Below are 27,292 nucleotides of genomic sequence, written 5' to 3' on the forward strand. Positions count from 1 at the left end.
CATTATATCTCTGTGCTTTTCAAATCAGCACTGAAGTTTTCACTGTCTATATGGTAGTTTTTCAAGTGTATTGTAACTCTGCAACTCCTTTGCAGAAAAATGGAATCTTGGCTTACAATTTGGTTTTGAATGCACATATTCTAATTAATGTCTGTCAGGAATATGCTGCTTGAATTTGATTTTACAGTTTTAGCCCATGATTTGTTAAATACTGTCTTTTTTTTTTTTTTTTTTTTTTTTTTTTTTTTTAGGACCACAAAGTAGAAGAATTCATCAAATCTCCATTTTATTCTGTTCTTATCATCAGTTATGAAATGTTACTTCGTTCCTTGGATCAAATCAAGAATGTTAAATTTGATCTTCTAATCTGTGATGAAGGGCATCGTTTGAAGAATAGTGCCATTAAGACAACTACAGCCCTCATTAGCCTTTCTTGTGAGAAAAGAATAATTCTAACTGGTCAGTGTTTACTTTGGGGAAGACTTGATGGAATTTTTGTCTTCTTATCATAAAGGATTTGTAATATGTTGGCATCCAAAGAATTGGTGGTGCTGGATGGAATTCATACTAATAAACCTATGGTAATTAAGTCTTGGTAGGATTCTGAATTTTCAAATCCCTATGTAATTTCCCGCCACTTAGATTTTGGAGTTTTTGAAGAATAAACAATGCTATCATGATAAAGAATGTAGGAGATAGGTCTGCATTGTCTCTTCATGGTTCCTAGGTCTGCTATTTATAGCTGTGCAACTTTGGGCAAGTTATTTAACTTCTCTGTGCCTCAGTTTCCTTATCTGTGAAATAAGGAATAATAATACCATCTACTTTGTAGAGTTATTGTAAAGGTCAAAGGAGTTAATTAATGTAAAGTTATTTAAAGACTACCTGACACATGGTAAATGCCTAATGCCTAAGTATCCATTGTTTATATATGTATATGCTGCATGCATAATTTATTGCTGGCCAAACTTGCTGGCCCAGACTGGAAAGGGGGTGGCCCATATGTAAATACAGGAATCTTTTTCTACTCATTCCTTTTTAGCCTAGACTAGAATCAGGCCTGAATAGCTCAATGTAGCTTTCCTCCCACACCTTATTTTGGCCTTGTGTGGCCTTTCCAATTTCTGGAGAATTATCCTTGTTTGAATGAGAGCCTCCACTCTCTTCTGCATCTTGGTCAATGATTGACTCATAGAGGTAAGTGAAAAATGCCAGAGCCCTTGCCTTAGGGTAATTTCAGGACTGGCTTTATAGCGCAATTTATGCTCTGAGGATTGCTATAATTTATCTCAAGCAAGGAGGCCATCCTTGCTTAGTTTCTTCCCCTCCTATTCTCTGATTCTATTATTCTCTTTCTCCTCAGAGCACTCCCTCCATACATGTTGTACAGCCAAATCCCTGTCTCGGGCACTGCTCCTGGAGAACCCAGTCAAAAGACATAAATCCTTTCCTGCAGCTATCATTGGCAAATGGGATCCGACTATCATGAATGGCTTGGATTAGTTAGCCAGGGTTGGATGTCTGGAAGTCAACCACAAGGATCCTTATACCTTTGTTTCCCTTCTTACTTGCTTGCTTTTCTCATTCTGCCTATCTTAAAAAAAATTGTTTTTGATTAAGTAAGCTCTGCCCCCAACATGGGGCTCAAACTCATGACCCCGAGATCAAGAGTTAAATGCTCTACCGACTGAGCCAGCCAGGTGCCCTTGATTCTGCCTTTTTTAGTCATTGTCATGGATATTTATTTAAAAGTTTAACAAAATGCGTACCAACATAAATATCATATTCTATTATGTATCTCAAAATTTAGAACTAGTTAGATGTGTTATATAATTAATAAGCATTGATCCTTTGGGTTGACCCATTTAATTTGAGGGGTATGATCATTAAATTCCCTGGCATTGTAAAATTCATGTTATCTATGTTAATGAATAAGTGCATTTTTATATGCCTCTTACATATATTTTTGGACAACCTTTTCTAGTCTGTCATTTGAATGTCATCTGAAATTATACTGTAGGACTTTGCTGATTTACATGGGTTTTTTTTTTTTGTTTGTTTTTGAGAGAGAGAGTGAGAGAGAGATCGCGCACGCGAGCATGGGTGGGGAAGGGGCCAGAGAGGGAGACACAATCTGAAAGCAGTCTCCAGGCTCTGAGCTGTCAGCACAGAGCCCGATGCGAGTCTCGAACTCATGAACCATGAGATCATGATCTGAGCTGAAGTCAGATGCCTAACCGACTGAGCTACACCCAGGCACCCATACATGTTTTTTTGATATAATTATTGAAACATGCTAATGTTTCTTTGAAAATTAGTTAGCCAAAAGTTTTTGAGTATGTAATTTATGCAGGGTATATTTGTGTTAACCTTTAAGATTAGTCAAGATCTCAATTTGATCTGAAAACTTTGAAAGGTAATAATTACAGGTGTCATTCACTGAGTATTTACTAAATGTCAGGAACTGTGCTACAACGTGCATACAGTGTCTCTACTTTTTGTTGTAATACCACTGGGAAATTGTTAACTTCCCAGTTTTATAAGTGAAAAAATGCTGAATTTAACTTAAAGAGCTCAAGAATCTTGTCCAGAGTCACACTGTTATAATATTAAGAATCATTAACAGTTATGGAACATTTATTGTGCTTTAGGCACTGTTCTTAGTATATGGATTAACTAATTTGATCCTGACAATCCTAGGAGCTGCTATAATTATCCCCATTTTCTAGAAGTAAACTGAGGTATGTAACTTGCTTAGGATCACTCAGAGAGTAAATGATGCAGGTGGGATTTGATCCCAGGCAAGTCAGACTGCAGAGCCTGGACACAGCCACTATGCTGAAGTTAAAACCAGAGTTAAAAATTTATATGGTTCTTAATATTTTTTGTTCACTTGGAGTTGGCTGCTCTTTCTCATCTCTAAAGCCTTTAGTTTAGCTTTGTTAGGGAAGAGAGTACAAATTTCTACAAATAACCTGTGATTGTAAAACACAAACTTGACCTTTCATCACTTTTGTTTCTCTTAGGTACTCCAGTTCAGAATGATCTTCAAGAATTTTTTGCATTAATTGATTTTGTAAATCCAGGAATATTAGGCTCTTTGTCATCTTATAGAAAAATATATGAAGAACCCATCATTTTATCGAGACAACCTTCTGCTTCTGAGGTATAATTTACGTTAATAAATAGGTTTAAAAAAAAAGACTATGTTCAGGAAAGTCATCCACAACTTGGGCAATATTTTAATTCAGGAAAAATTAAATTAGTGAATTCTTTATTTTTCCATAATCCTTCAACTCTTCCTGCATTCTTTATTTTAGAGAATAATATCACATTAAAAAAATCATAAATAGGCACTTCACAAAGAATTGTAATTGACAGTAAACATATAAAAATATTCATTTTTACTGATATTGACGAAAGTAAACTAAAGTAACCATAAAATAACTTAAAAAAAAAGTTTTATTTATGGAGGTGCCTGGGTGGCTCAGTTGGTTAAGTGACCAACTTTGGCTCAGGTCGTGATCTGTCAGTTTGTGGATTTGTGCCCCACCTTGGGCTCTGTGCCAACAGCTCAGAGCCTGGAGCCTGCTTTGGATTCTGTGCTTCCCTCACCCTCTGCTCCTCTCCCACTCATGCTCTGTCTCTCTGTCTCAAAAATAAAGAAAACATTAAAAAATTTTTTTAAAATGTTTTATTTACTTATCTTTTAAATGTTTATTTTTGAGAGAGAGGGAGTGCACATGCACACACAAGTGGGGGAGGGGCAAAGAGAGGTGGGGTTGGGGGATCCGAAACAGGTTCCATGCTGACAGCAGAGAGCCTGATGTGGGGCTTCAACTCTGATCCAACTCGGATCATGACCTGAGCCGAAAGTCGTACACTTAATTGACTGAACTACCCAGGCGCCCCAGGATGTTTTATTTATTTTTGAGAGTGCAAAAGTGGGGGAAGGGCAGAGAGAGGGATCCGAAGCAGGCTTTGCGCCAACAGCAGTGAGCCCAATGTGAGGCTTGAACTCACGAACTCATGAGATCATGACCTGAGCCGAAGTTGGATGCTCAACTGACTGAGCCGCCCAGGTGTCTCACTCTTCTATTGGTGTTTTAGTTGGTTCGATTTACATAGTAATAGCAAGTATAGATGAGAGTGCTGTTGTCTATTGGTTGGAATGTAAATTGGTATATAATTGGAGAATAGTTTGGTATTATGTATCAAAAGCTTTAAAATTGTGCATATTTTGTGGTGCGGCAATACCACTTTTAGGAATTTATTATAAAGAAATAATCATACATGTGCTTAAAGATTTACCTCTAAGGGTAGAAAATTCTGAAACTAAAGGAAACAAACTAATTGAAAACAGACATTTCTAAAGGTAGGAAAATGGTTAAAGCAGAGTCTGCATGTTGTTTACACAATGTATTTCATTGAATCTAAAATAATACCAATTGTAAGGTGCATGGTTATTTTATGAACCACTAAGGAAAACATGCTAATAAATATAGTTTAAGAAGTCATTGATGGTGGCTCAGTTGGTTAAGTTCCGATTTTGGTTCAGGTCATGATCTCACAGTTTGAGCCCTGCATTGGGCTCTCTGCTGTCAGCACAGAGCCCACTTAGGATCCTCTGTCTCCATCTCTCTCTGCCCCTTCCCCACTCTCTCTCTTCCTTTCTCTCAAAAGAAGCATTAAAAACAAATTTAAAAAAGCATCCTATATGAGAGAAGTTAAAGTATAAAAAAATACATCTCAGAATTAATAAAATGATAATTAGTAAATATTTATTGAACATTTCCCATGAACCAGGAATGATACACAATAATAGCTTATGAATATATTTATTAGCATGGAAAATGTTAATCATATATTATTTAAAAATAAAATCACATTCATTTATTTACCCAACACCTACATGTTAAACATCTAAAGTGGGCCAAATGTAAAGTGTTAAATACTAGGGAAGACAGTGAAAAGCCAAACTGAATGGCGCCTTGTTCCCATGAAGCTTCAACTATAAAGATCCTGTTTTTGTTACAAATAAAAGTAAAATGTTAAATACATTTATATGTTAATATAAAGGAAAAAGACTTGGAAGATACACATAAAAGTGTTGACAGTAGTGGTTGTTTCTGATTGATTAAACTTGGTTTCAGTTTTAGTTTTAGTTTTGCATAACTGTGTTTTCTGACTTTTCTTCAGTGAAGCTATTTCTTTTGTAATAAAAATTGAAAGTAGTTTTAAAATGTGAGGGGAATTTTTTATGATTTATATAGAAATGAATATATACATATGGGATATTATTTTAAGCTTCACTGTGAAGTTATGTATGCTCAAAAAAGAATTTAAGCTTATATTTCAATCATACTGTGTTTTGACTTAAAAAAGTACAGTGGTAAAAACTTTGAAACAAACAAAAAGAAGCAAACAAACTGGAAGCAAACATTTCTAATGAACAATGTTGTAATGATTTTGAAAGAATTAGCTGTGCTTTGTGCCAGTAATTTCTTGTAGGTTTAATTTTAGGGTCAATAACTTGTCAAAATATTTGCTTCCAAGAATTTGCTGAGTTAGTTCTTTGTTGATGATTTTAAGACTGTGTACCATGACAGTCTTCACATAAAAGCTTACTTTTAGAATAATTTAATTTGTAGATTGTTGATTGCTGATGGCTCTCAACGGTGCTAATAGCCAAACAAAGATTAGGAGACTGGCTTAATTTAGTTAAATGGTTATGCTGAACATTTAAAGAGATGATGGGTCATCTGGATGGCTCAGTTGGTTAAGCCTGACTTGGGCTCAGGTCATGATCTTTTTTGGGTTCAAGCCCTGCATCGGGCTCTGTGCTGACAGCTCAGAGCCTGGAGTCTGCTTCCCATTCCGTGTCTCTCTCTCTCTCTCTGCCCCTCCCCTGCTTGTGCTCTGTCTCTCTCTTTCAAAAATAAATAAATAAACATTTAAAATTAAAAAAAATAAATAAAGAGAATATGATTGGTTTTTCTATCCCAAACTCAAACTGAATTTATTCTGTTAAAAAAAAAATCTGAAGGGATGTAATTAGTAAATGGTTTATTGATATAAAATGTTTAATGTTCCTTTTAATTGCAATAATTCTTTGTTTATAACACTTTTAAGTCTGCGATTTTTCCATAGGAAGAAAAGGAGTTAGGAGAGAAAAGAGCAGCTGAACTTACTTGCCTCACTGGACTCTTTATCCTTAGAAGAACCCAAGAAGTCATAAATAAGTATCTTCCACCTAAAATAGAGAATGTAGTCTTTTGCCGACCAGGAGCACTACAGATTGAGCTTTATCGAAAGCTGTTGAATTCTCAGGCTGTCAGATTCTGCCTTCAAGGGTTGTTAGGAAATAGTCCTCATCTAATATGTATAGGAGCTCTTAAAAAGCTGTGCAATCACCCCTGCCTTTTGTTCAACTCTATAAAGGTAAGTAGTATCTGAGACTGTGTCAGAGATGTGAGCTAAGGGTTCTGTGTCATGTGAGTCTAAGAGGGCAAATTGGGCCAACCCCAGGGGTTGCATTTGTGGGTTTTCGAGAAGCTCTCCAGCCTCTCCTATATGTTTCATCTGTACAGCTTATCTAGCTTCTATTTGTTCAGAACATGTCCATACATATAGGACTGAACAAGGAGTGAAATGGATGTGAGGCACTGCCTTCTAGAGTTTGCCCCATGCCCTTTGGTATCTTGTCTAACTAATACTTTGCTGTGGTCCTCCTTCCTATCTTATATATATGTAGCCAATCAGTTTTGTTTGGTGCAAACAAATAGAAAATTTATCATTGAAAATAATTTAATTTTTTCCCATTATAAAAATAATATATGATACATATTGTATGAAATTTATAAAACTCAGAAAACCAGAAGAAAATTAAAGTCATCTGATTAGACTGTGAATTGGTGTAACTGAAAGATAGTTGGCAATGTGTACCAAAGCTTTAAAACTGTATGTATTTTGTGGCCTAGCAATACTTTTAGGAATTTATTATAAAGAAATAAAGCTCTCTAGCCAGAAAAAAAACCCGTAGTTCGATATTAATAATCTTAGCCAATACTTACTAAGCATATAAATGTACCCAACACTAAATGTTTTTCTAGCATTATTGGTGAGGAAACAGGGACTCAAAGATACGCATATATAATCTAGTTCTAGAGAAACTTAATTTTAATGATGTTATGCTTATTATTTTAAAATCTACTTTTTTCCACTAAATAAATTGAGAGCATTTTCCCAATTAGATACCTTCTCCAAGTATGATTTTTAATGATTATATAGTTGAACTAACCATTTGGATATTTAATAAACATAAGGCAGTTAGAGTATAGTGAGAGTTTTCTGTTTTGGAGTTAGAACTGGGTATCAGTTCCTATTCTACTGCTTACCAGTTCTTTAAGGGCAAATTTTTATTAAAAATTAAAAAAATTTTTTTTTGTATTTTTAATGAGCTGGGGAGGGGAAGAGAGGGAGACAGAGAATCTGAAGCAGGCTTTGTGCTGTCAGCGCAAAGCTGGATGTGGGCCTTGAAGCCATGAACTGTGAGATCATGACCTGAGCCGAAGTCAGATGCTTAACTGACTGAGCCACCCAGGTGCCCCTTTAAGGGCAAATTTAACCATGGTCAAGTTACATCTGTGGGCCTTTATTTTTCTTATTTCCAAAGAAGAGACAATAATAACTTCCTATGAACATACTATTTCATCAAGTTCCTGTGGCAACTTGATGAAATAGCATGGAAACAACCTAGCAGAATGCCTGACCATAGAAATTACACAATAACTATGAAAACTCTATTATCCCCAGCTCATTCTTAACACTGTTTTAGAACAGTTTTTATTCTTTTATTTTTTTCTTTAAACAGTAAAATCATAATTTACAAACAAAACGAAAGAAAACCCATGGATGCTGCATCACGCTTGAGGTCATTAGTTATATACTTGGAAAATGGAGTGTTCTACCAGAATTCTTCAAGTTTATCCTTCAATGAGTTATATTTACATAGTTTATCATAGGAGAAGTCAGCTTTCTGTAACTCTGCAGTAAGCAGGATTATAACAATTTATTAATCAACTTTTTAAGAAACAGATTTTATATACAGTGATAAAAATTAAACCCTTTGGGCATGATGCCCAGCAAAAATAGAAGCCAAAAATTCTTCCTTAAAAGGTCGACTTTATCATAGCCCAGAATGCACCAGTTAACTAGTAATAGGCACAAGATACCACAAGCTTCAAAGAGGGTGCATAACTTACAATCTGAGTCTTGTTTGGTAAAGCCTTTCCTCTAACATCATAGCAAATGAGGATCAATAGAAAGTGGCTGAAATGAGCCTTCCACATGTATAAACAACCTTTAAGCAGAGTTTTTTTTTAATAAAGGTATTCCTGTTGAAACTAGGTTTTTTCCCCAAGTTCAGTCAAGGTGATGGGTTTCTTTTCAGGAAATGTGAATGGAATATAACCAAAAGAAGTGTAACTGATAACCAAAGGCTACAGAGAGTCAGAAGAGTGAGTGCCATGACAGGCTGATATGAGAAGTCTAACTGGTAAACTCCCCTGTGATGGAGGTGATTTATCAGGCTGTCACAGAATGAAGATATTATCTATTAGTTGATTCTTAATTAGGGGTATTATGCATTACAATCTGGAAAGCTTTTAAAACTCCATTTGTCTAGACCTCAACACCTATGGACTGATTCAGAAACTCTGAGAGTAGAACCCAAGTATGAGGATTTGGAAAAAGTGACTCCCCAGGTGATTCTGATTACATGTTCCTGGCTAAGAACTTGTGCCATAAGATCACCATTTCCCTTGTATTTTTATTTAATATTCACCAGACAACTTTATGCTAATGATTTGGCTTCCCTTGTGGTTTCATGTGACAGAATGTATAGGCCACTTGGTTTAAATAGGCAAGTCTCCTTTGAAGGTCAATAAATTTATATTCTGACTTTGTTTCTTAATTTGATTAGTATGGCTCATTTGCCTAGAGCTTAAACTTACTCAGTTTCTGAACGTGAAAAGCTGTGGACTAGATCCTGGGTCTGTGGTCTTTTGATGACCTCTCCAAGGTATAGGCATCTTAGCAGACCTAAGCTGAAGCAGCCAGCAACCATCTCTTTCCCCTTGTATATTCCAGTGATATTAGTATCTTAGGTTTCCAAGTATTTTTAATCAAGTAACTTTACCCAACTATTATTATATTTTGGAAATAAGCCAAATATACTTTGTGCCTAGCATCTTACACTACAGGATTCACTGCCTTTAAGTGTTTCTGGAATTATTAAAGAGGGAACACAACACCCATGAAAACATAGGGAAGTATAATAAAGTATATAGTTAACTTCTCAATTAACTAAGGTCAAAGCTGAACTGTATTTTGTAACCATAAAGGTTAAGACTCAGTGCCCCCTTTGCCACCCAAAAAAGAGCTATAAATAATCAAATGGAATTTACATTGGGTCCTTAAGTATCTATAGGATTGGGATAATTGGACAGAAAAATGAGGAAGCATTCCAGGCAGGTGGAGTAGACTGAACAAAGTTTTAAAAACAGTGATAAATCTGGTAAATGTGGAACAAAGTGAGGAGACCAGCCAGTCTCAGAAATTTAACCTAAAAAGTGCTGTAGTTATTAATAAGTATATTTTTAGTTAAGTATTCACATGTCATCTAGGCACTTTTGGAAAAAGAATTTCAAAGGTGCTGATAATCACTTTGGAATAAAAGTATTCTAAAAATCATTGGTAATGTAAACAAAAATATAAGTAAGAATAAATTTCTGTTAACTTATGGCAGAATTATTCCTTCTTGTGGAAGAAATGGCTACGAGAAATTGCTCATAAGAGTGAGTAAACTCTTATGCTTGATTCTGAGTATAACCTGGGAGGTGCTGTGTGAAGCCCAAAATCAGGAAAGAGAAGTAATAGCAGAGGGAAGGAAAGAAGAGAAGAAAGGACATATCAGTGATGAGAGATCTTAGGGTTTTGGAGAGAACAGTTGTATCACTGTACTGTAGTTTCCTCTCTTATTTCTCTGCTGTCCCTCCTCCCCTTCCCAAGGAACATGTGGGCAGTGATGCTGCCCTTGTAGGGTGAAGATCGCTTGCACTAGGAGACTGCATTGAATGGCTCTGTAATGAACTCAGTAGGATGCATGTTACCTTTTTCAAAAATGATCACATCGTAACCTATGAAGATTTACGTAATAGTTAACTTGGTCTTTTCAGGTGGCTATTAATCTTCACTTTCCCCCCCATAATTTTAGCATTTCTTTCCCTCCCAGTTAACAAAATAAACATGAGCCAGTTAACAATCATCCTTTTGAATAGGGAAAAGAATGTAGCTCAACGTGGGATGAAAATGAAGAAAGGAGTCTATATGAAGGCTTGGTAAATGTGTTCCCTGCTGATTACAACCCTCTCATGTTTACTGAGGAAGAGTCAGGAAAACTCCAAGTGCTGTTGAAGCTCTTAGCTGTTATCCGTGAACTTCGTCCCACTGAAAAGTAAGAGATCAATTTAATAAACTTGCTTGTAAGTGCTCGTGGAATTTTGGTTTAGACTATAGCCTTACTTCCTCTTCTCCCTCCTTCTTTGGGATCATGGTCTTTATTTAAGAAGAACTGTATCTAAAGGTAGATACATATGTTTACAAAAACCTGGAGACATCTTTTGATATCTAACACCTACTAATTTATTCCTCTCTCTCTTTTAGAATCCTTTCTTCTCTGTCACTCAAATGTTGATACTTTAATTTTTAAGTTTATTTATTTACTTTGATAGAGACAGAGGGAGTACGAGTGGGGGAGAGGCAGAGAAAGAGGGAGAATCTCAAACAAGCTCCACCCTGTCAGCTCTGTCAGTAGAGCCACCCTGTCAGCAGAGCCCTTGTGCGGCTCGAAATCACAAAATTGAGACAATGACCTGAGCTAAAATCACGAGTTAGATACACAACCAACGGAGCCACTCAGACACCCCAAATGTCAATACTTCTTGGGGTTTCTCCATAGCCTTCTTCTTACTCTAAACAGCCTTCCTTGGTTTCCTCTACTCTCCATTGTTGCAACTCTCACTCATACAGTCTTGATTCCAAGTTTCTATCTCTGGTCCAACTCTGCCTTCTCATTCCCACATCCTTATTTCCTACTGTTTAATGGGCATCTAAATCTCTCTTGATGTCATGTAAGACTTTAAGGTACAGATATCCCCAACAGCTTTATCCTTTAACCTGATCCTTTTTCATCATTCCTTGGCTTGATGAATGGCACCATGATTCATGCAGAAAATCTAGTCATTCTAGACTCACTTTTTTTCTTCTCTCACCCAACATTGTCAGTAACTAAATTCTAGATTGTTATCTCTTAATCTTGGAATATACCTCCTTTCTGGTACCAAGATTTTTGTTTTGACTCTTGTAATTAATGATTTGGGTTATGATGGTCTCTCTCTTTTTTTTTTTTTTTAATTTTTTTAACATTTATTTATTTTTGAGACAGGGAGAGACAGAGCATGAACAGGGGAGGGTCAGAGAGAGGGAGACACAGAATATGAAGCAGGCTCCAGGCTCTGAGCTGTCAGCACAGAGCCCGACACAGGGCTAGAACTCACGGACCGCAAGATCATGACCTGAGCCGCAGTCGGCCGCCTAACCGACTGAGCCACCCAGGCGCCCGTATGATGGTCTCTTATAAACTACTTCCCTCTTTCAACCTCATCACATATCAACATTGCCCTAAATTATATTTCTAAACTACAAATGCTAACATATCACTGTCTTCCGTAAAAGTCCTTCAAAGACTCCTAATTGTCTTCCAGGAATTTCTAAACTCTATGTAGCACATTGGGCAAGGCTCTTCATGACTGGCTAATGCCTCCTTTTCCAGCCTCATTTGCCACCACTTCTTCACACTTAACATGTGGTTCAGTCATACCAAACATCTACCAGACCTGCCATTTGCTCTGCTTCTCACCCTCTGCTTTTACATGTTACAAGCTCTCATGCCTCCGCTGCCTTCACTTCTCATTCATCTGACCAGCTTTTTCTCTTCATTAAGACTCCGCTCCATTGCTTTCTCCTCTTGGAAGCCCCCAGCCTCAGATTGAGTTAGATATCCCTCTTCTGTACTCCCTTTGTGTCCTGTACCTACCTCTCCTGGAGCTCTTCTCACATCGTATTAGTTCTCATTTTAGTTCTCTTATATATCAGTATTTGTAATACAGGGACTGTGTCTTAATTATCTTTGTATCAAACTGTGTTTGTGAATTAAGGCAAAAATACATAGAAAAGATTGCAAAATAGTAATTACTTTTAATTGTCAAGGGATCTGGCATAACCTCTTTGGAGCATTTATACTATCATTTGACTTGTGCATATTTTTAGGTTTATTTTTCATAACAATGAAGGAATTAAAATAAGGAAACTTTCTATAAAGTATTTAATACAGTTTGATTAAAATGTTTTATAATATTTCATATGTACAAAAGAACATGTATAATATAGATGTGCAGATTGTGATCTAGTTTAATCTTATGAGTATAAACTTCAACTCAGACTTAACTATTTGCTTTTTTTGTTGTTGTGTTACTGGATCCTTTTAAATTTTTTTTTTTTAACGTTTATTTTATTTTTGAGACAGAGAGAGACAGAGCATGAATGGGGGAGGGGCAGAGAGAGAGGGAGACACAGAATTGGAAGCAGGCTCCAGGCTCTGAGCCATCAGCCCAGAGCCCGACGCGGGGCTCGAACTCACGGACCGTGAGATCGTGACCTGAGCTGAAGTCGGATGCTTAACCGACTGAGCCACCCAGGCGCCCCTCATCTTAACTGTTTCTAAGTATATTGTTCAGTAGTGGTAGGTTCATTCACATTATTGTGCAGCCAATCTCCAGAACTCTTTTCATCTTGCAAAACTGAGACTGTACCCAGTATATAACAACTCCCCAGGCTTGCCTCCCCCTCGGCTCCTGGGAACTACCCTTCTACTTTCTGTCTCTGTGAATTTGACTACTCTAGGTACCTCATAAAAGTGAAATCATATAGTATATTGTCTTTTTGTGACTTGCTTATTTTACTTAGCTTAACGTTCTCAAGCTTCGTCCGTGTTGTAGCATGTGTTAGAATTTCTTTCTAAGGCTGAATAATATTCCATTGTATGTATTTTCCACATTTGTTTATCCATTCATCTGTTGAAGATCACTTAGGTAGCTTCCACCTTTTGGCTATTGTGAATAATGCTGCTATGAACATGGGTGTACAAATATTCCTTCAATACCCTGCCTTCAGTTCTTTTGGATATATACCCAGAAGTGAAATTGTTGGCTCATTTGGGAATTCTTTTAAAAATTTTTTGAGGAATCACCATACTGTTTTTCTTTTCTTTTTTAAAGTTTATTTATTTTGAGAGAGAGAGAGAAAGAGAGAGAGTGTAAGCAGGGGAGAGGCAGAGAAAGAGGGAGACAGAATCCCAAGCAGGCTCTGCACTGTTAGCATGGAGCCCAGTGCGGGGCTCGAACTCACGAACTGTGAGATCATGACCTGAGCTGAGAAGAGTTGGAGGCTTAAACGACTGAGCCACCCAGGTTCCCCCACACTGCTTTTCATAACATCTACACCATTTTACATTCCCACCAACAGTGCACGAGATTTCTAATTTCTCCACATTCTCACCAACAATGTTATTTTCTGTTTTTTGATAATAGCCATGCTATTGGATGTGTAATGATATCTCATTGTGGTTTTGATTTGCATTTCCCTAATGATTAGTGATGTTGGGCACCTTTTCATATACTCCCTGGCCGTTTCTATGTTTTCACTGGAGAAATGTTTATTCCAGTCCTTTGCCATTTTCTAATTGGGTTGTTTTTTAGGTGTTGAGTGATGGCCCTTTTTTTTTTTTAATAAAAAACTGAGTGTAGAGGCCAGGCTTTCCAAGGCTGGGCTGCCTATGCACAAAACTTTAAAAAGTTGTAGTGTTTGGTTCCAGGAGTAGTATTACTGTCTTCACTGTGGCTACTGTGTTACCATTGACTTGAACCAGATAGTTATATTTTAGGTCTTCTGGGAAGACATCTTCTAGCACATAGGGTGTTTTTGAGTAGGTTAAGATGTGTTAGAACGGGGTGGAGGCATATCTGAGAACTCTTGTCCACCGGGTGACCCTTTTGTGGAATTTAAAAAAAAGAAACTTCAAAATTTAAAACCATTTATTTTCCCTCCTGGTTGTTGCATTCATGCACTAGGCTTCATGGCTTGGTGAGCAGACTTGATACTGCATTCCAGCCCCCCCCCCCCCGCCCCCCCACCCGTGCTTCTCTTTGTTGGAGACTCTCCTGCTGGGTACAGCTTGCATTGTACTGTAGACCTGACGCCTTGCCTACACATTTCAGTTGCTTTAGGGGACAGTCTAGTGAACATAAAAATAATAGCCTGTTTCCAAGTGGATGTACTTGTGTGTGGGGGAGCTGCTCGAGACCTCTAAAAGAGGCTTGTCTGAGAGTCCTTACTAAGACAGTCACCTATCCCATCAATCTGCACCTAGCCTTGTAAGGATTTGTTGGGGGAAAATATTAAGCCAGAGTTTCTTTTCCTTCTAGTGAAGTTAGATCAGAAAAAACTATGTTTAGATAATATTATTCATCCCTATAAGGTTGCTAGGTGAACTGGGGGAGACCTCCAGGCCCTCCATCCAGCCTGTCCCAAAACATCACTGCAGTCTCTCAGTCTTGTCACAAGAAAAGAATTCAAGGACAGACCAGACAGAGTGGTTAAGTTGTGCTAGTGAAGAGTTTACTCAAGTGAGAGTACACTCTGGAGAGCGGGTGAACTCAAGGGAGAAGTTTGGGTCTCTCTCTTCTATTGACTGTTGTTAACTGAGGGGTGGGCTATTTATTGTTTGGGGAGAGGATTTCTTTGGGAGGAGGATTTTGTGTCTTTTCCCCCTTACTTGGTCAGGGCCTCTGACCTTCTTTGTTTTGGGCCTGTCTGGTTTGATCTGGCTTTTTGTGACTTTGTGGAATAGTGCTGGGACAGGTTGCTAACTTTCCTGGTAACTGGCCTTGACTCCCCCTTTGCTGGCTTCCAGGCATCCTGTTAAAGCCTGACTAACTGCCTACTCTAACAATAATAGATGAGAAAGAGGAAGGAAAAATGATTGAAATAGTAGTATAGGGATTATGGTAGATTGCAAAAATGGTCTAAGTTCTTCTCCATGTATCCATGTTCCTTTGCTAGGTAATTGTGAGTGATTTCCCACTCTGACTCTGAGCTGAGCCACATGACTTGCATTGGACCATGCAGTGTTGGCAAATATGGCACAAAAAAGAGACTTGCAAAGATCTTGTGCATTGGGGCTTTTCCTCCTTTGGGTTCCTGGAACCCTTCCGTCACCGTGTGAATAAACCTTGGGTAGCCTGATGAGTAGGTCAGCTAGTCCCCAGTTGACCTGGCAGCTGACTGCAGATGCTTGAGTTTGCCCAGCCACGACCAGCAGAGGAATCTTCTAGCTGAGCCCAGCCTAAATTGCCAATCTACTGTTAAAAAACAAAATTCAACCAAGTAAATTTTAAGATCTAATTGGCTTTATTAAACAATTCCTGAATCAGGCAGCATCCCATCTAGCAAGTAACTACAGAGGAGCTCTCCTGAGCTAAACTAACAAAAATGTTTTCAAGGCCGAGTGTTGGGGGGTGGGGAGAAAGGAATTTATTAGCAAGGAATGCATTGTTTAAGCAGGGTTGCCCTCCTAAGGGGAGCTGAAGGGGTCTATCAGTAAATTTCCTGGTATTGATCAGGAAATTCCATGTTGACTGGTTAAAGGTTACATTCCTTGGGGACTGAAATTGCAATTAGGTTAGTTATCAAGTCTTGTTTACTGACTTGGGGTCTTAACCTAAGTGATGCCATTTTCGGTCTGTGGTTTTCTTTTTAATACTACAGTTTGTAAGCTAAGTAGAAAATAAATGGTTGTTGTTTTAAGCCACTGAATTTTGGGATGGTTTGTTATGTAACAAAAAGTAACTGGTATAAGAAATACAAATATATTGTTGGATTATCTTTCCCTTCTTAGCATAGATATTTAAAATTATAACTGTTAAAGTTTGCTTTATTGTTTTTAGATTTCCAGTGCTAATAATATAAATATATAGGAAAGATTCTTTACCTTATTTTTATTTTTTGCTTTAGCTATTGTAAAAAATACTGTTTTTACTTTTTATATTATTTTATTGTTTTAAAATTTTTATTTTTCAAGGTGTTAAAAAGCTCATTGTAAAGCAACAGCCCCCATTTCCTCTCTGCCTTTGCATCCTGTTTCTCAGTGCAATCCCCAGCTCCCCTAGTGTATTGCCAGATCATGTGCTGTCACTGCTATCTTGTTATATCCACATTTTCATCTCCAGAATTTCTCTCTGGATTTATTTATTTATTTATATTATTATTATTATTATTATTATTATTAAAAATCGTTTTAAATATTTATTTAATTTTGAGAGAGACAGAGTGTGAGCAGGGGAGGGGAAGAGAGAGACAGAAACAGAGAATCTGAAGCAGGCTCCAGGCTCTGAGCTGTCAGCACAGAGCCCAACGTGAGGCTTGAACCCACAAACTGTGAGATCATGACCTCACCTGAAGTCGGACTCATAACTGACTGAGCCACCCAGGTGCCCCTGGTGTTTCTTATTTGAGGATATTAATTATGTTCTTAAAATTGTTTCCTGTTTCCTCCATTGCTCTGTTTCATACAGGTTTCTTTTTTTTGTTGTTGTTTATTCATTTTAGTTTCTATTTTTCATGTTGGAACCTTACCTCTAATAGTTGGTGATCCATTCATATTTATGATTGATGTAGTAAGACGTTAATTGAACACTCCATGTGCCCGGGTAGGGCTGGTAGACTGGTGGCCCTCATTGGGTAATTAGACAGTGAGCTGGCTTTTTTATTTGGGGACTCCTTATCTGTGGACCTTTTCTTCAGGGTCATTTAAATCATTCCAGAGGTGAATCTTCCAATACTATCTTTTTGAGGTGGGATGTGAGAAGAAGGCCTGGCTACTGGTGTTCTGGGAGTTGGCAGTAAAAGGGAACTGGGATCGTACATCCAGTATACAGACTTTCATTTTGATTTCTCACTATAACCTTGCCTTCTAGAGTCCCTTGGTCTCAGTTTTCTTTGCGTTACTTTCTCCAAAATATAAACATTCTAGCTGAGAAAGAATAGTCATGGGAATAGAGTTTGGATTCTGTTTACCAGTGCTCTTATAATAGCTGCAGTCTAAACACCTTCCTTCTGAGGTATGTTAAGATTCCTTGATATGAATAAATTTGTGCTTGTTTCTTATTAGAATCTACCTCCTTGGGCACTTAGGTTTTACATTGTCTGCACTCCTCAGCAGGTCACCATTCCATTCTCTGTTTTCACATATAACTATCTACTTGCTTTATCAAAGGTAGAGTTATTTCTGTTTCTTGTTCTGATGTTTTTAGGGTGGCTTCAGAGAGGTGAAGAAAGCAGAAAGCAGTATCTTAATACTGGACATCTCTTAGATATTGATTTAAAAATTGAATTTAAGGGATGCCTGGGTGACTCAGTTGGTTAAGTGTCCGACTTTGGCTCAGGTCATGATCTCACAATTCATGAGTTTGAGCCCTGTGTTGGGCTCTGTGCTGACAGCTTGGAACCTGGAGCCTGCGTTGGATTCTGTGTGTCCCTTTCTCTCTGCCCCTCCCCTGCTTTCACTCTGTCTCTGTCTCTGTTTCTCTCTCTCTCAAAAATAAACATAAAAAAAACTAAAAATTGAATTTTAAGGAGAACCTGTGATTTAGTTGTACAAGGTCATTGCTGCATGTTCTATAAATATCACTGATAGTATCACTGTAGTATTTCCTTTCAATTAAAAAAACCTAATACTGCTTTAAAATTATATATAAAGACTCTTTCTTTTTGATTGGCAGGGTGGTGTTGGTGTCCAACTACACACAAACCTTGAATATTCTACAAGAAGTATGCAGGCGTCATGGATATGCTTTTACAAGACTTGATGGACAAACACCAGTCTCTCAAAGACAGCAAATTGTTGATGGCTTTAATAGTAAATACTCTTCTGATTTTATTTTTTTGTTAAGTTCAAAAGCTGGTGGTGTGGGACTTAACCTTATTGGAGGATCTCACTTAATTCTGTATGATATTGATTGGAATCCAGCCACTGATATCCAGGTATGACTATTTATGAATTAAATAAACATTATGGGGTGGCTTGGTGGCTCAGTTGGTTAAGCATCTGACTCTTGATTTTGGCTCAGGTCATGATCTCATGGTTTGTGAGTTCCAGCCCTGCATTGGGCTCTGCGCTGACAGCAAGAAGCCTGCTTGGGATCTTGGGATTCTCTCTCTCTCCGCCCCTCTTGTGTGCATGCACATACTCTTTCTTTCTCTCTAAACAAACAAATAAATAAACATAAAAAAAAATTATAGAATGCATACTGGGGATATAAAGCCTGCCAGGGATATGAAGATGAAGAGGATATATAATTGCTGCATATTGAGCCCTTACTTTCGATCAGGCACTCTGCTAGGTGCTTTACATCTGTTTAATGTTCACAATAATCCTGCAAATGTGGATATTATTAGCCTGTTTTACAGATAAAGATATGGAAGCTTATTCTGGGCCACATAGCTTAGAAGAGGCAGAGCCAGGATTCAGACCCAAACCTGTATTTCTCTGTTCTCTACTCTACTGCACAGTTGGGTCTTCAGGATGCTCATGACCATCAGGGAAGGAAAATAAAGTATTATAGATGCTCTGATCAGTGTTTGTGCAGGGTGTAGTAAAGATATTAAGTTAACTGATTTAGGAAAATATTTCAGAAGCAGCTTTTGTTTTCTTTGGAATACAGTCTATCTTCACATATTTTCAGATTTCTACCTACAGTTTGCACTCACTTAGTGTCTATGTTGGGGGACTCGAAGACAGCCCTCAGGTTCAGTGGTTACTAGAAGGACTCACAGAACCCAGAAAAACAGCTATACTCATAGTTACGGTTTATTACAGTGAGAGGAAACAGACTAAAATCACTAAAGGTAAAAGGCACATGGGGAGTTCAGGAGAGATGAGGCACAAGCCTCCAGTTGTCCTCTCCCACTGACGTTGTATGTACAACACTTAATTCTCCCAGCACTGATGAGTGACAACACATATTGGAGTATTGCCATCCAGAGCAGTTCGCTCAAGTCTTGGTGTCCAGAGATTTTGTTGGAGGTCAGACATGTAGGCATGGAGTACCAGTGTGGCTGGACTAAGTTGCTCAGTCTCCAACCCCACCACAGGTCAAACTGGTCTATAGCCCACACCTGAGTCAAATTGTTGGTAAAAACTATCTTCTGTGGCCCAAGGCCTTAGGTAAACTAAGATGCTCTAATCAGGCAGGAATTGACAAGGGCTTAGAGTTTATCTCCCAGGAGCTGGTTGAAAGTGAGACATTTCTTTGGAATGTGTGGGATTTGAACACCAACTGTTTACACTATCATTGATACGTTGTGAAACCACAGGAATCTACCCAGGGCCTGAACTGATTGCAGGTATCTTAGGGATTCATAAGCTACTTGGAATGAGAATAAACCCTCCATGCCCATGCTATACTTGGTTCTTTGAGTTCTTGCTGTCCAAATTCGCTGTCCTGTTCTTTGATGCAGATAGATCCCCTCACTGTTGTGTGACAACTCTGCAGCTTTTTTACAGTACGATAGTGAGTGTTCATCCCTACCTTTCTTTCCAGGAAAAGAGTATGAAGTGGAGAATGCTTGGGTATGCCTGGGCTTTGTTTTCTGAAGCTATAAGTGAAATCTAGAATTCCTAATCTTACATATGTTAAGATAAGCATATGCTTATCTTGTTAGTATAAGCAATATGCTTATGTGGACAGGGCTACTGGTTTCCACTGTACTCTCAGAATTTTCATGTTTTCTATAGGCAATGTCTAGAGTATGGAGAGATGGTCAGAAACATCCTGTACATATTTACAGACTCCTAACCACAGGTAATAACCCTTCAGTATGACAAAAAATGTAGTCTTTTGAAGAGTTAAAACAATTTTTTTTTGCTCAGTCTGTACTTTGATATCAGAAATATTGTTATTTTGTTAAACAGTATGCTAATAAACATGTTTTACCCTACAAAAATAACAGACTTAAAGATCTGAAGGAAATCTAATCAATGTTTTCTCTTCAGGTACAATAGAAGAAAAGATTTATCAGAGACAAATCAGTAAGCAAGATCTTTCAGGGGCAGTTGTAGACGTAACCAAGACCTCTGAACATATCCAGTTCTCAGTAGAGGAGCTTAAAAATTTGTTTACATTACATGAAAGTTCACATTGTGTTACCCATGACCTACTTGACTGTGAATGTACAGGAGACAAAGATCATACAGGTTAGTTCTATTTTAATTCTGTTATGATGGTAAAGTTAATTTATCTCTCTTTAGCAGTTGAAAACATTTAAATACAGAATAACTGAAATATTTACCATTTGCGTTTATTACTTTTCTTTTTTTTCTCAGGTCATAGGGCACCTGCCAGGTGAATATTTGAGAAAATATTAATTAGAACCTTATTAGTTGTCTCAATTTAGCGTCTTCTGAATTAGTTGTTAAATGTTTAACTTGTTTAGGAAAATCTTTCAAGTCCTGGTATAATGACTTCAGAGTTACAAAAAATGTTTTTAATCCTTATTTCTATTTCCTAAAAAACATACTTGACAGAATAATCCTACTGTGTTTTTTTGGTTTAGAGCTTATTTATAATGTGGTCATACCTTCTGAGGCAGTTAGCTTGGGCCACCATACTTCTCAGTACTTGACAGACTCCCAGTGCTGCTTAAGTGAGCCTGAGAATGTCAGCCCTTCAGAGTTGACACTGTTCAGATAGGAACTGGATCAGGAGTAGGACTTGAGCAAGTAATATCCAGTGGTTTGAAGTCCCTTGGTAAATTGTGTTGAAAAGGTTTAAGAAATTAGACTGTACAAGACTGACATGGAAGAATTATATTTTATGTAAGTCAACATTTGATTCTCTCTCTTGTATGCTTTTTCTATTTTAATAATTTCTGCTTATTTTCTCTTCATTTTTCCTTGTATTTACTCTGTTTTTTTTTTTTTTTTTCTTATTTTTCAAGTGGAGTGCTTAGCTTGATGATTTTAAGTCTTCTTTTCTAACATGGGTATTTAAGGCTGTAAATTTTCCTCTCGGCTAAATCTCATAATTTTGATATGTAGTCTTTTTATTATTCAGTTCTAAATGTTTCATATTTTCCACCGTGATTTCTGCTTTGACTCATGTGTTGTATAAAAGTATGTTTTAAATGTATTTTAGTTTTTGTTATTGTGTTCCGGCTACTGCAATGTAGTCAGATAGATATATGGTCTGTGAGATATGATTCTTTGGTAACTATAATGATGTGTGTGGCCTGGTATGTGGTCACTTTGTAAATGTTTCTTGTGTGCATGAAAACCATGTATATTCTCTTAATTACGTAGTTTAGAGTTGTGCCATGTTAGTCAAATTTTCTGTTAAAATCAATTTTATCTTGTTTTACAGATTTAAAAGTTAAGTATTTTAACTTATAAATTGTTAATATATTTACATGGTCAAGTATTTAAATATATAAAATGTATATATGAAAACTCTATGATACCCTTGTCTGCCTAATTTCTAGCCCCTATCCCATAACCATTATTAGCTTTTTGTGTGTCCTTCTAGATATATTTTTATGTTCATGCAAATAACTCTGAATATATATTCTTGTCCAGTTTTCCTACCAGTAAAGGGTAGCATAGTAAATAGATATAGGTCTGTACCTTTTTCACTTAATAGTATATCTTGAAATCTTTCCATATCATTCCAGAAGGTTTCCTTATTCTTTTTTTCCCTTATATAATTCTCCATTTTACTTGTCCCCCACAGGTATCATTAGGTATAATTACGGGTATAATTAGGTATATCAATTAGGTTCTTTCCACTCAGTGTATATCTTTATTCATACATCTTTTTCCATATGTTCAAGTATATCTATAAGGTAAATTATCAGTGCTGTTGGGTCAGAAAATATGTACATTTATAATTTTATTTTATTTTGCTTTATTATTATTTTTTTTAATGTTTATTATTTTTGAGAGAGAGAGAGCACACAAGCAGCAGAGGAGGAGCAGAAGAAGAGGGAGACAGAGGATTCAAAGCAGGCTCTGTGCTGACAGCAGAGATCCTAATATGGGGCTTGAACTCACAAACCGTGAGATCATGACCTAAACTGAAGTTAGACACTAAACCAACTGAACCACCCAGGCGCCCTATTGTCTTTTCATGTTCTGCTTATTCCAACAAAGGCCTACTAGTGGTTAACTCTCAATCTTTGATTTCTCAAAGTATATTTGTTTTTTTTCTCTCTCTCAAATGCTGTCTTTGCTAGGTGTACAATTCTAGTCAGTAGGGTGTTTTTGTTTTTATTTTGTCAGTACTTTGAAGGTATTATCCTACTGTCTTCTAGATTCTTAATGTTGTCATCTCTTAAGACCTCAATGATTTTTGACATTGACAGGATTTAGATATTAAGGAAAGACAGTTTTAAGCGTGATGAAATTTTAAAAGAAGTCTTTATCTTTTAGAAATGTGAAGTGAAATATTTACAGTTGAAATGATATGTACAGTTGAAATGATATGTACTATGTATTGATTTCATAATAATAAGGAAGTAGAGAAAGCCTAATAAATAAAACAGGATTGGCTATTGATGGTTACTGAAGGTGGGGTGCATAATAAATCTTTAGGTTCTTCATTTCTGTCTTGTCAACTTTTTCTTTTTTATTGTTTGTTTATTTTTGAGAGAGAGAGAGAGAGAGAGAGAGAAAGCGAACGAATGGGGGGGGGGGGAGCGGCAAAGAGACAGTGAGGCACAGAATCTGAAGCAGGCTCCAGCTTCTAAGCTGTCAGCACAGAGCCCGATGGAGGGCTCGAACTCATAAACTGCAAGACATGACCTGAGCCGAAGTTGGACGCTTAACCAACTGAGCCACTCAGGCGCCCCTATCTTGTCAACTTTTATATATATTTGAAATTTCCTGTAAATAAAATGCTTTTTTTTAAAAAAAAATGTTTAGTTTTGAGACAGTGTGAGTGGGGGGGGGGGGGGCAGAGAGAGAAGGGGACAGAGGATCCAAAACAGGCTCCACGCTGATGGCAGTGAGCCTGATGTGGGGCTTGGACTCAAGAACCATGAGAATATGACCTGAGCCAAAGTCACATGCTCAACTATCTGAGCCATCCAGGTGCCCCCATAAATAAAATGTTTAAAAAAAACCCTTTCAGTAGCTTCCATTACTCTTAAAGATAGAGATTATAAAATCTCCATTTTTTTTTTCTTTTTGACAAAGTGTTTATTGAATTTAATGTGGCTATGGGGTGTCTCTTACTGTATCCTAGAATTCTAGGAATCAGGGAGGCAGTAACGTGGCAATGGTGAATTTGGGAATCTGGTCCCCCAAAAGTACCTGCCGCTCCACCCCTAACTCCTGGATGGCTGCCAGGCGGATCACACCTCTGCTGGAGCCATCCTGTTCCATGGCTGAAGTGAGGGCATTGGCAGACACTCTTCCTTGGTCATGCCTTCCCGGTAGGTAGTGTCGACATAGTCCTAGATATAGGAGCTCCCAGAGCCCCCAATGGCAAAGGACTGCCTTACCATCATACCCCCCCAGGGGCACCGAGTACACCTGGCCTCCTTCTTGGGGGTCCCAGCCTGCAGTGATGATTCCTGCCATCAATTCTTCCCGGTATAGGTAACACATCTCCTTAAAGAGGCTGGCGGCTGTGTACAGCAGCGGAGGCTCATTTAGCTCAATGCTGTGGAAACCAAGCTGATACGTGACAGCATCAGCTACTGCCTGGGTATCTGCTGCTGAGCGTGAGTGGCAGCAGAAGATAAGGTCATGGATAGGGGTCAGCTTGTCAGTCACTCGATTGGCAATGTAGGACCCAGTGGTAGTTCTGGAGTCGGCTTCGAGAACCACGCCCCCTTCAAATTGTATGGCCACAATAGTGGTCCCTGTGGAGACTTCCTGGCTTTCCCAGTCGGGAGCAATAGCCTCGGGACCCAGGGCTGGGACAGACCCCGCTCCTCCACCGGATTCTAAGGTGGCCGCCATCTTCCTCCTCTAAAATCTTCATTTTAATTAAAGTTTTTTTTTTTTTTTTTTTAATTTTTAACATTTATTTATGTTTGAGAGAGGGAGAGAGATTGCAAGCAGGGAAAGGTCAGAGAGAGAGGGAGACACAGAATCCAAAGCAGGCTCCAGGCTCCAATCTGTCAGCACAGAGCCCAGTGTGGGGCTCAAACCCATGAACCGTGAGATCATGACCTAAACGGAAGTTGGACACTCAACTGACTGAGCCACTCAGGCACCCCTTCATTTTAATTAGTCAATTGATTTTTTGAGACAAAAGTCTTTATTATTTGTTTAATGTTTATTTTTGAGAGAGAGAGCTTAAGAGTGAGGGGGGTGGGGACAGTGAGAGAGGGAGACACAGAATCCCAAGCAGGCTCCATGTAGCCAGTGCAGATCCTGATGCGGGGCTTGATCTCAGAAACTGTGAGCTTGTGACCTGAGCCAAAATCCTGAGTCAAATGCTCAACTGACTGAGCCACCCAGATACCCTGTTTATATATTTAAGACTAAAATCTTTAAAGTGGTTAGTTAGGATAGGGTAGTGCTGTAACAGGAAAGCACAGTGGCCTACCACAATAGAAGTGTATTTCTCATTCATGTCACAGGGCACATAATAGTAACTAACTAGTGGACAGCTAGTTACTATTACTCGCTATTTACTACTACTAAATCTCGGAGGTGATTTAGTGATCTAGGCTTCTTCCACTTTTCATTCTACCATCCTCTTAGGCCTTAGAGTTCGCTGCTGGGATCCCTGCATCTGCCAGCCAGCAGGTGAGAGAAGAAGAAAGGTAGAAAACCATGTGATATGGGGGATTTTTCTAAGCCAGCCCTGGAAGTGACCAGAGCACTTCTATCCGTCTTCCATAGGCCAGACTCCATGATTGCATCTAAGTGTAAGGGAGACTAGAGAAATGTGGCTGAGTGGCCTGGAGGAAAGAGATAGGGATTTCATGAGTAACTACTAGCCTCTGCCATTCAGGATTTGATCACAGTGTTTTGCATCTGGTCCTTGAATGCACTTTACCCTGCATTACTCAACTTTTTGCATCTTTCTTTGGCTTTGCTTTCTGGGCTCTCTGGTTGCCTTGGGCTCCTGTGAGTTCGTCAGACTGTGCCAGACTCCCTTCACTTTCGTTCCTTCTCCTAGAGTGCTTCACCTCCTTTCCTCATCTGGTTCTTGCCTTCTCATCCTTCAGATCTTAATAAAACAAGTCAGTTCTTGTTACATGTGCTCAGAGTCCCCTGTATCTTAATTCCTTACCCTTACCACTGTTTGTAATACAGCTGCACAGTGCCTTGTCTTCGATTTTGAAATCTAGGAAGATTGAAAGACCAGAAGTTGTTTTTTTTTTTTTTCTTTATAAGTTTGCAACAAACTTATTGGGTGGCAAAAACTTTAAGTCAGTGTGACTTAAAGTAGTCATTAACCAATTTCATAAGACTATTCATATGACTTGCTGCAGAATATTAATGTGTTTGATGATGGAGTGCTGTCCCAGATCGTTCCAATTATATTCTGAATTTGGAAACATATCTGTCCCAAAGGTTTTAGGTAAGGGATTATATACCTGTAATACATCTCTTTGATTATTTGTTTAATGTAGACCACGATGCCCTTGAAGTCAGAGACTAAAATGTAATAAATTATATAAGCTCATTGTGTCATAAAATAAAAAAAGTACTATTTATAGTAGGGTATTGATTGGCCTAAGGATTTTCTCATTGTTTTACTTATTTCAGGTGATTCGTTGGAAAAAGTCCCTATCTCTAGAAATTGTCAGCTTGGTCCACATCACCAGAAGTCTAGCTCTCTGAAACCTCTCTCCATGTCACAGCTGAAGCAATGGAAACATTTTTCTGGAGATCATTTAAATCTTACAGATCCTTTTCTTGAAAGAATAAGAGAAAATGTCTCATTCTTTTTTCAGAATATAACCAACCAAAGTACTGTTATATAAAAAGCGATTACTTCATGACATTCTCTTGCCAACTCTTTAAAAAATTAACATAATAATTAAATGTAATTTTTGAAAACTAATAGAATTATTTAAGTTATATTTTTTGTTGCAAAATATAATTTTGATACATGGTCAAAATTTGAGTTGCTTAATTTTTTGTATGTATGCTTCAATGTTGAAATATTAAAGACATGCTTCTGTCATCAGATTATTAATTAATGTTTCATAATTAATGCACTTTTATTAAATACCCATTAAAGAATTTTAATAAGGACTATAAAAAGGTAAAATACCTAGTCTCAGTCTCTGGGAAATCTGATCTGATTAGGAATATTAGACACAGATGTGTGAGACCATTGAAAAACTTGATCAGTTTAAACTATAGCTCTAGGGAGCAAGAGAATCAGCACCTAGGACTGCAGAGGCTGACGATCCTGAATGTAATAGTTGCTGCAAAGCAGTTGGAGTGAGCGTGGTCAGTAGGTTGGGGCAGGAGATGAAGGACGATGGGACACTTCAGAACACCAGCTTCTAATCTGAGACCTTAGACACATGGGGCACTGACAAGCAGTCTGTAAAGCAGTGTCCACCAAACATTGTTTGTATTCTGAATTAAGAAAGGTTCGGCTACCCTCATGTCGAGGGTTGTCTGTAGTAATTTTTGACATTAAAAAGAGAGTTTTAATTTTAATGTACAAAGCAAGCTTTAGAAGACTGAAGTCTACAAGGAGAAAGGAATTTCTCAGTCTCCAGCTGGGGCGTCTACAATCAGCTTCTGCTTCCATTTAGGAAAATTTCTTTTAGGCTGAATATTGTCTTGAGGTCTTGAATAAAGACCCAATAATTATGTATGAGCAAATCTGAGTTCTTCAGATTTCTAGTGCCATACCTGGGCAGTTGTACATCTAGGATTCATGAATAGGCCCAAATTTGTCGGTGAGGAAGTAGTCAACTAATAATAAGCAAAAATGGTGTCTCTTGGCCCTATGTATAGACCTCATATATGAGGCTTTCCATATAAAACTTCTTTCAGTATCTATCTTGCATCATGTTATTCTCAGGTGTAAAATCCTTAAAAAAAATACAATGATAGAGACTAGTAACTTTATCGTCT

The 27,292-nt window shown here is 37.9% G+C and overlaps 1 protein-coding gene and 1 pseudogene across 4 annotated transcripts in view; one reads left to right on the forward strand and one right to left on the reverse strand.

The window, feature by feature from the left end:
* The window catches only part of RAD54B (RAD54 homolog B), a 95,314-nt gene extending 68,925 nt beyond the window's left edge, over positions 1 to 26,389 (forward strand). For 2 of the 4 annotated variants that reach the window (XM_049633142.1, XM_049633140.1), the window contains 8 exons: positions 252 to 459; positions 3,027 to 3,166; positions 6,151 to 6,441; positions 10,341 to 10,516; positions 17,958 to 18,219; positions 19,973 to 20,039; positions 20,231 to 20,431; positions 25,961 to 26,388. In XM_049633142.1, the coding sequence (XP_049489099.1) occupies positions 252 to 459; positions 3,027 to 3,166; positions 6,151 to 6,441; positions 10,341 to 10,516; positions 17,958 to 18,219; positions 19,973 to 20,039; positions 20,231 to 20,431; positions 25,961 to 26,178 (1,563 nt within the window). In that variant the 3' untranslated portion in view covers positions 26,179 to 26,388. Of the gene's footprint in view, positions 1 to 251; positions 460 to 3,026; positions 3,167 to 6,150; positions 6,442 to 10,340; positions 10,517 to 17,957; positions 18,220 to 19,972; positions 20,040 to 20,230; positions 20,432 to 25,960 lie in introns of all 4 variants that reach the window. The other 2 variants (XM_049633143.1, XM_049633141.1) reach the window with 1 other exon arrangement.
* On the reverse strand, positions 23,192 to 24,196 carry LOC125924539 (proteasome subunit beta type-6-like; annotated as a pseudogene).
* Positions 26,390 to 27,292: the final 903 nt, after the last annotated feature.

This window comes from Panthera uncia, chromosome F2 (genome assembly GCF_023721935.1).
Source record: "Panthera uncia isolate 11264 chromosome F2, Puncia_PCG_1.0, whole genome shotgun sequence".
Classification (NCBI taxonomy): domain Eukaryota; kingdom Metazoa; phylum Chordata; class Mammalia; order Carnivora; family Felidae; genus Panthera; species Panthera uncia.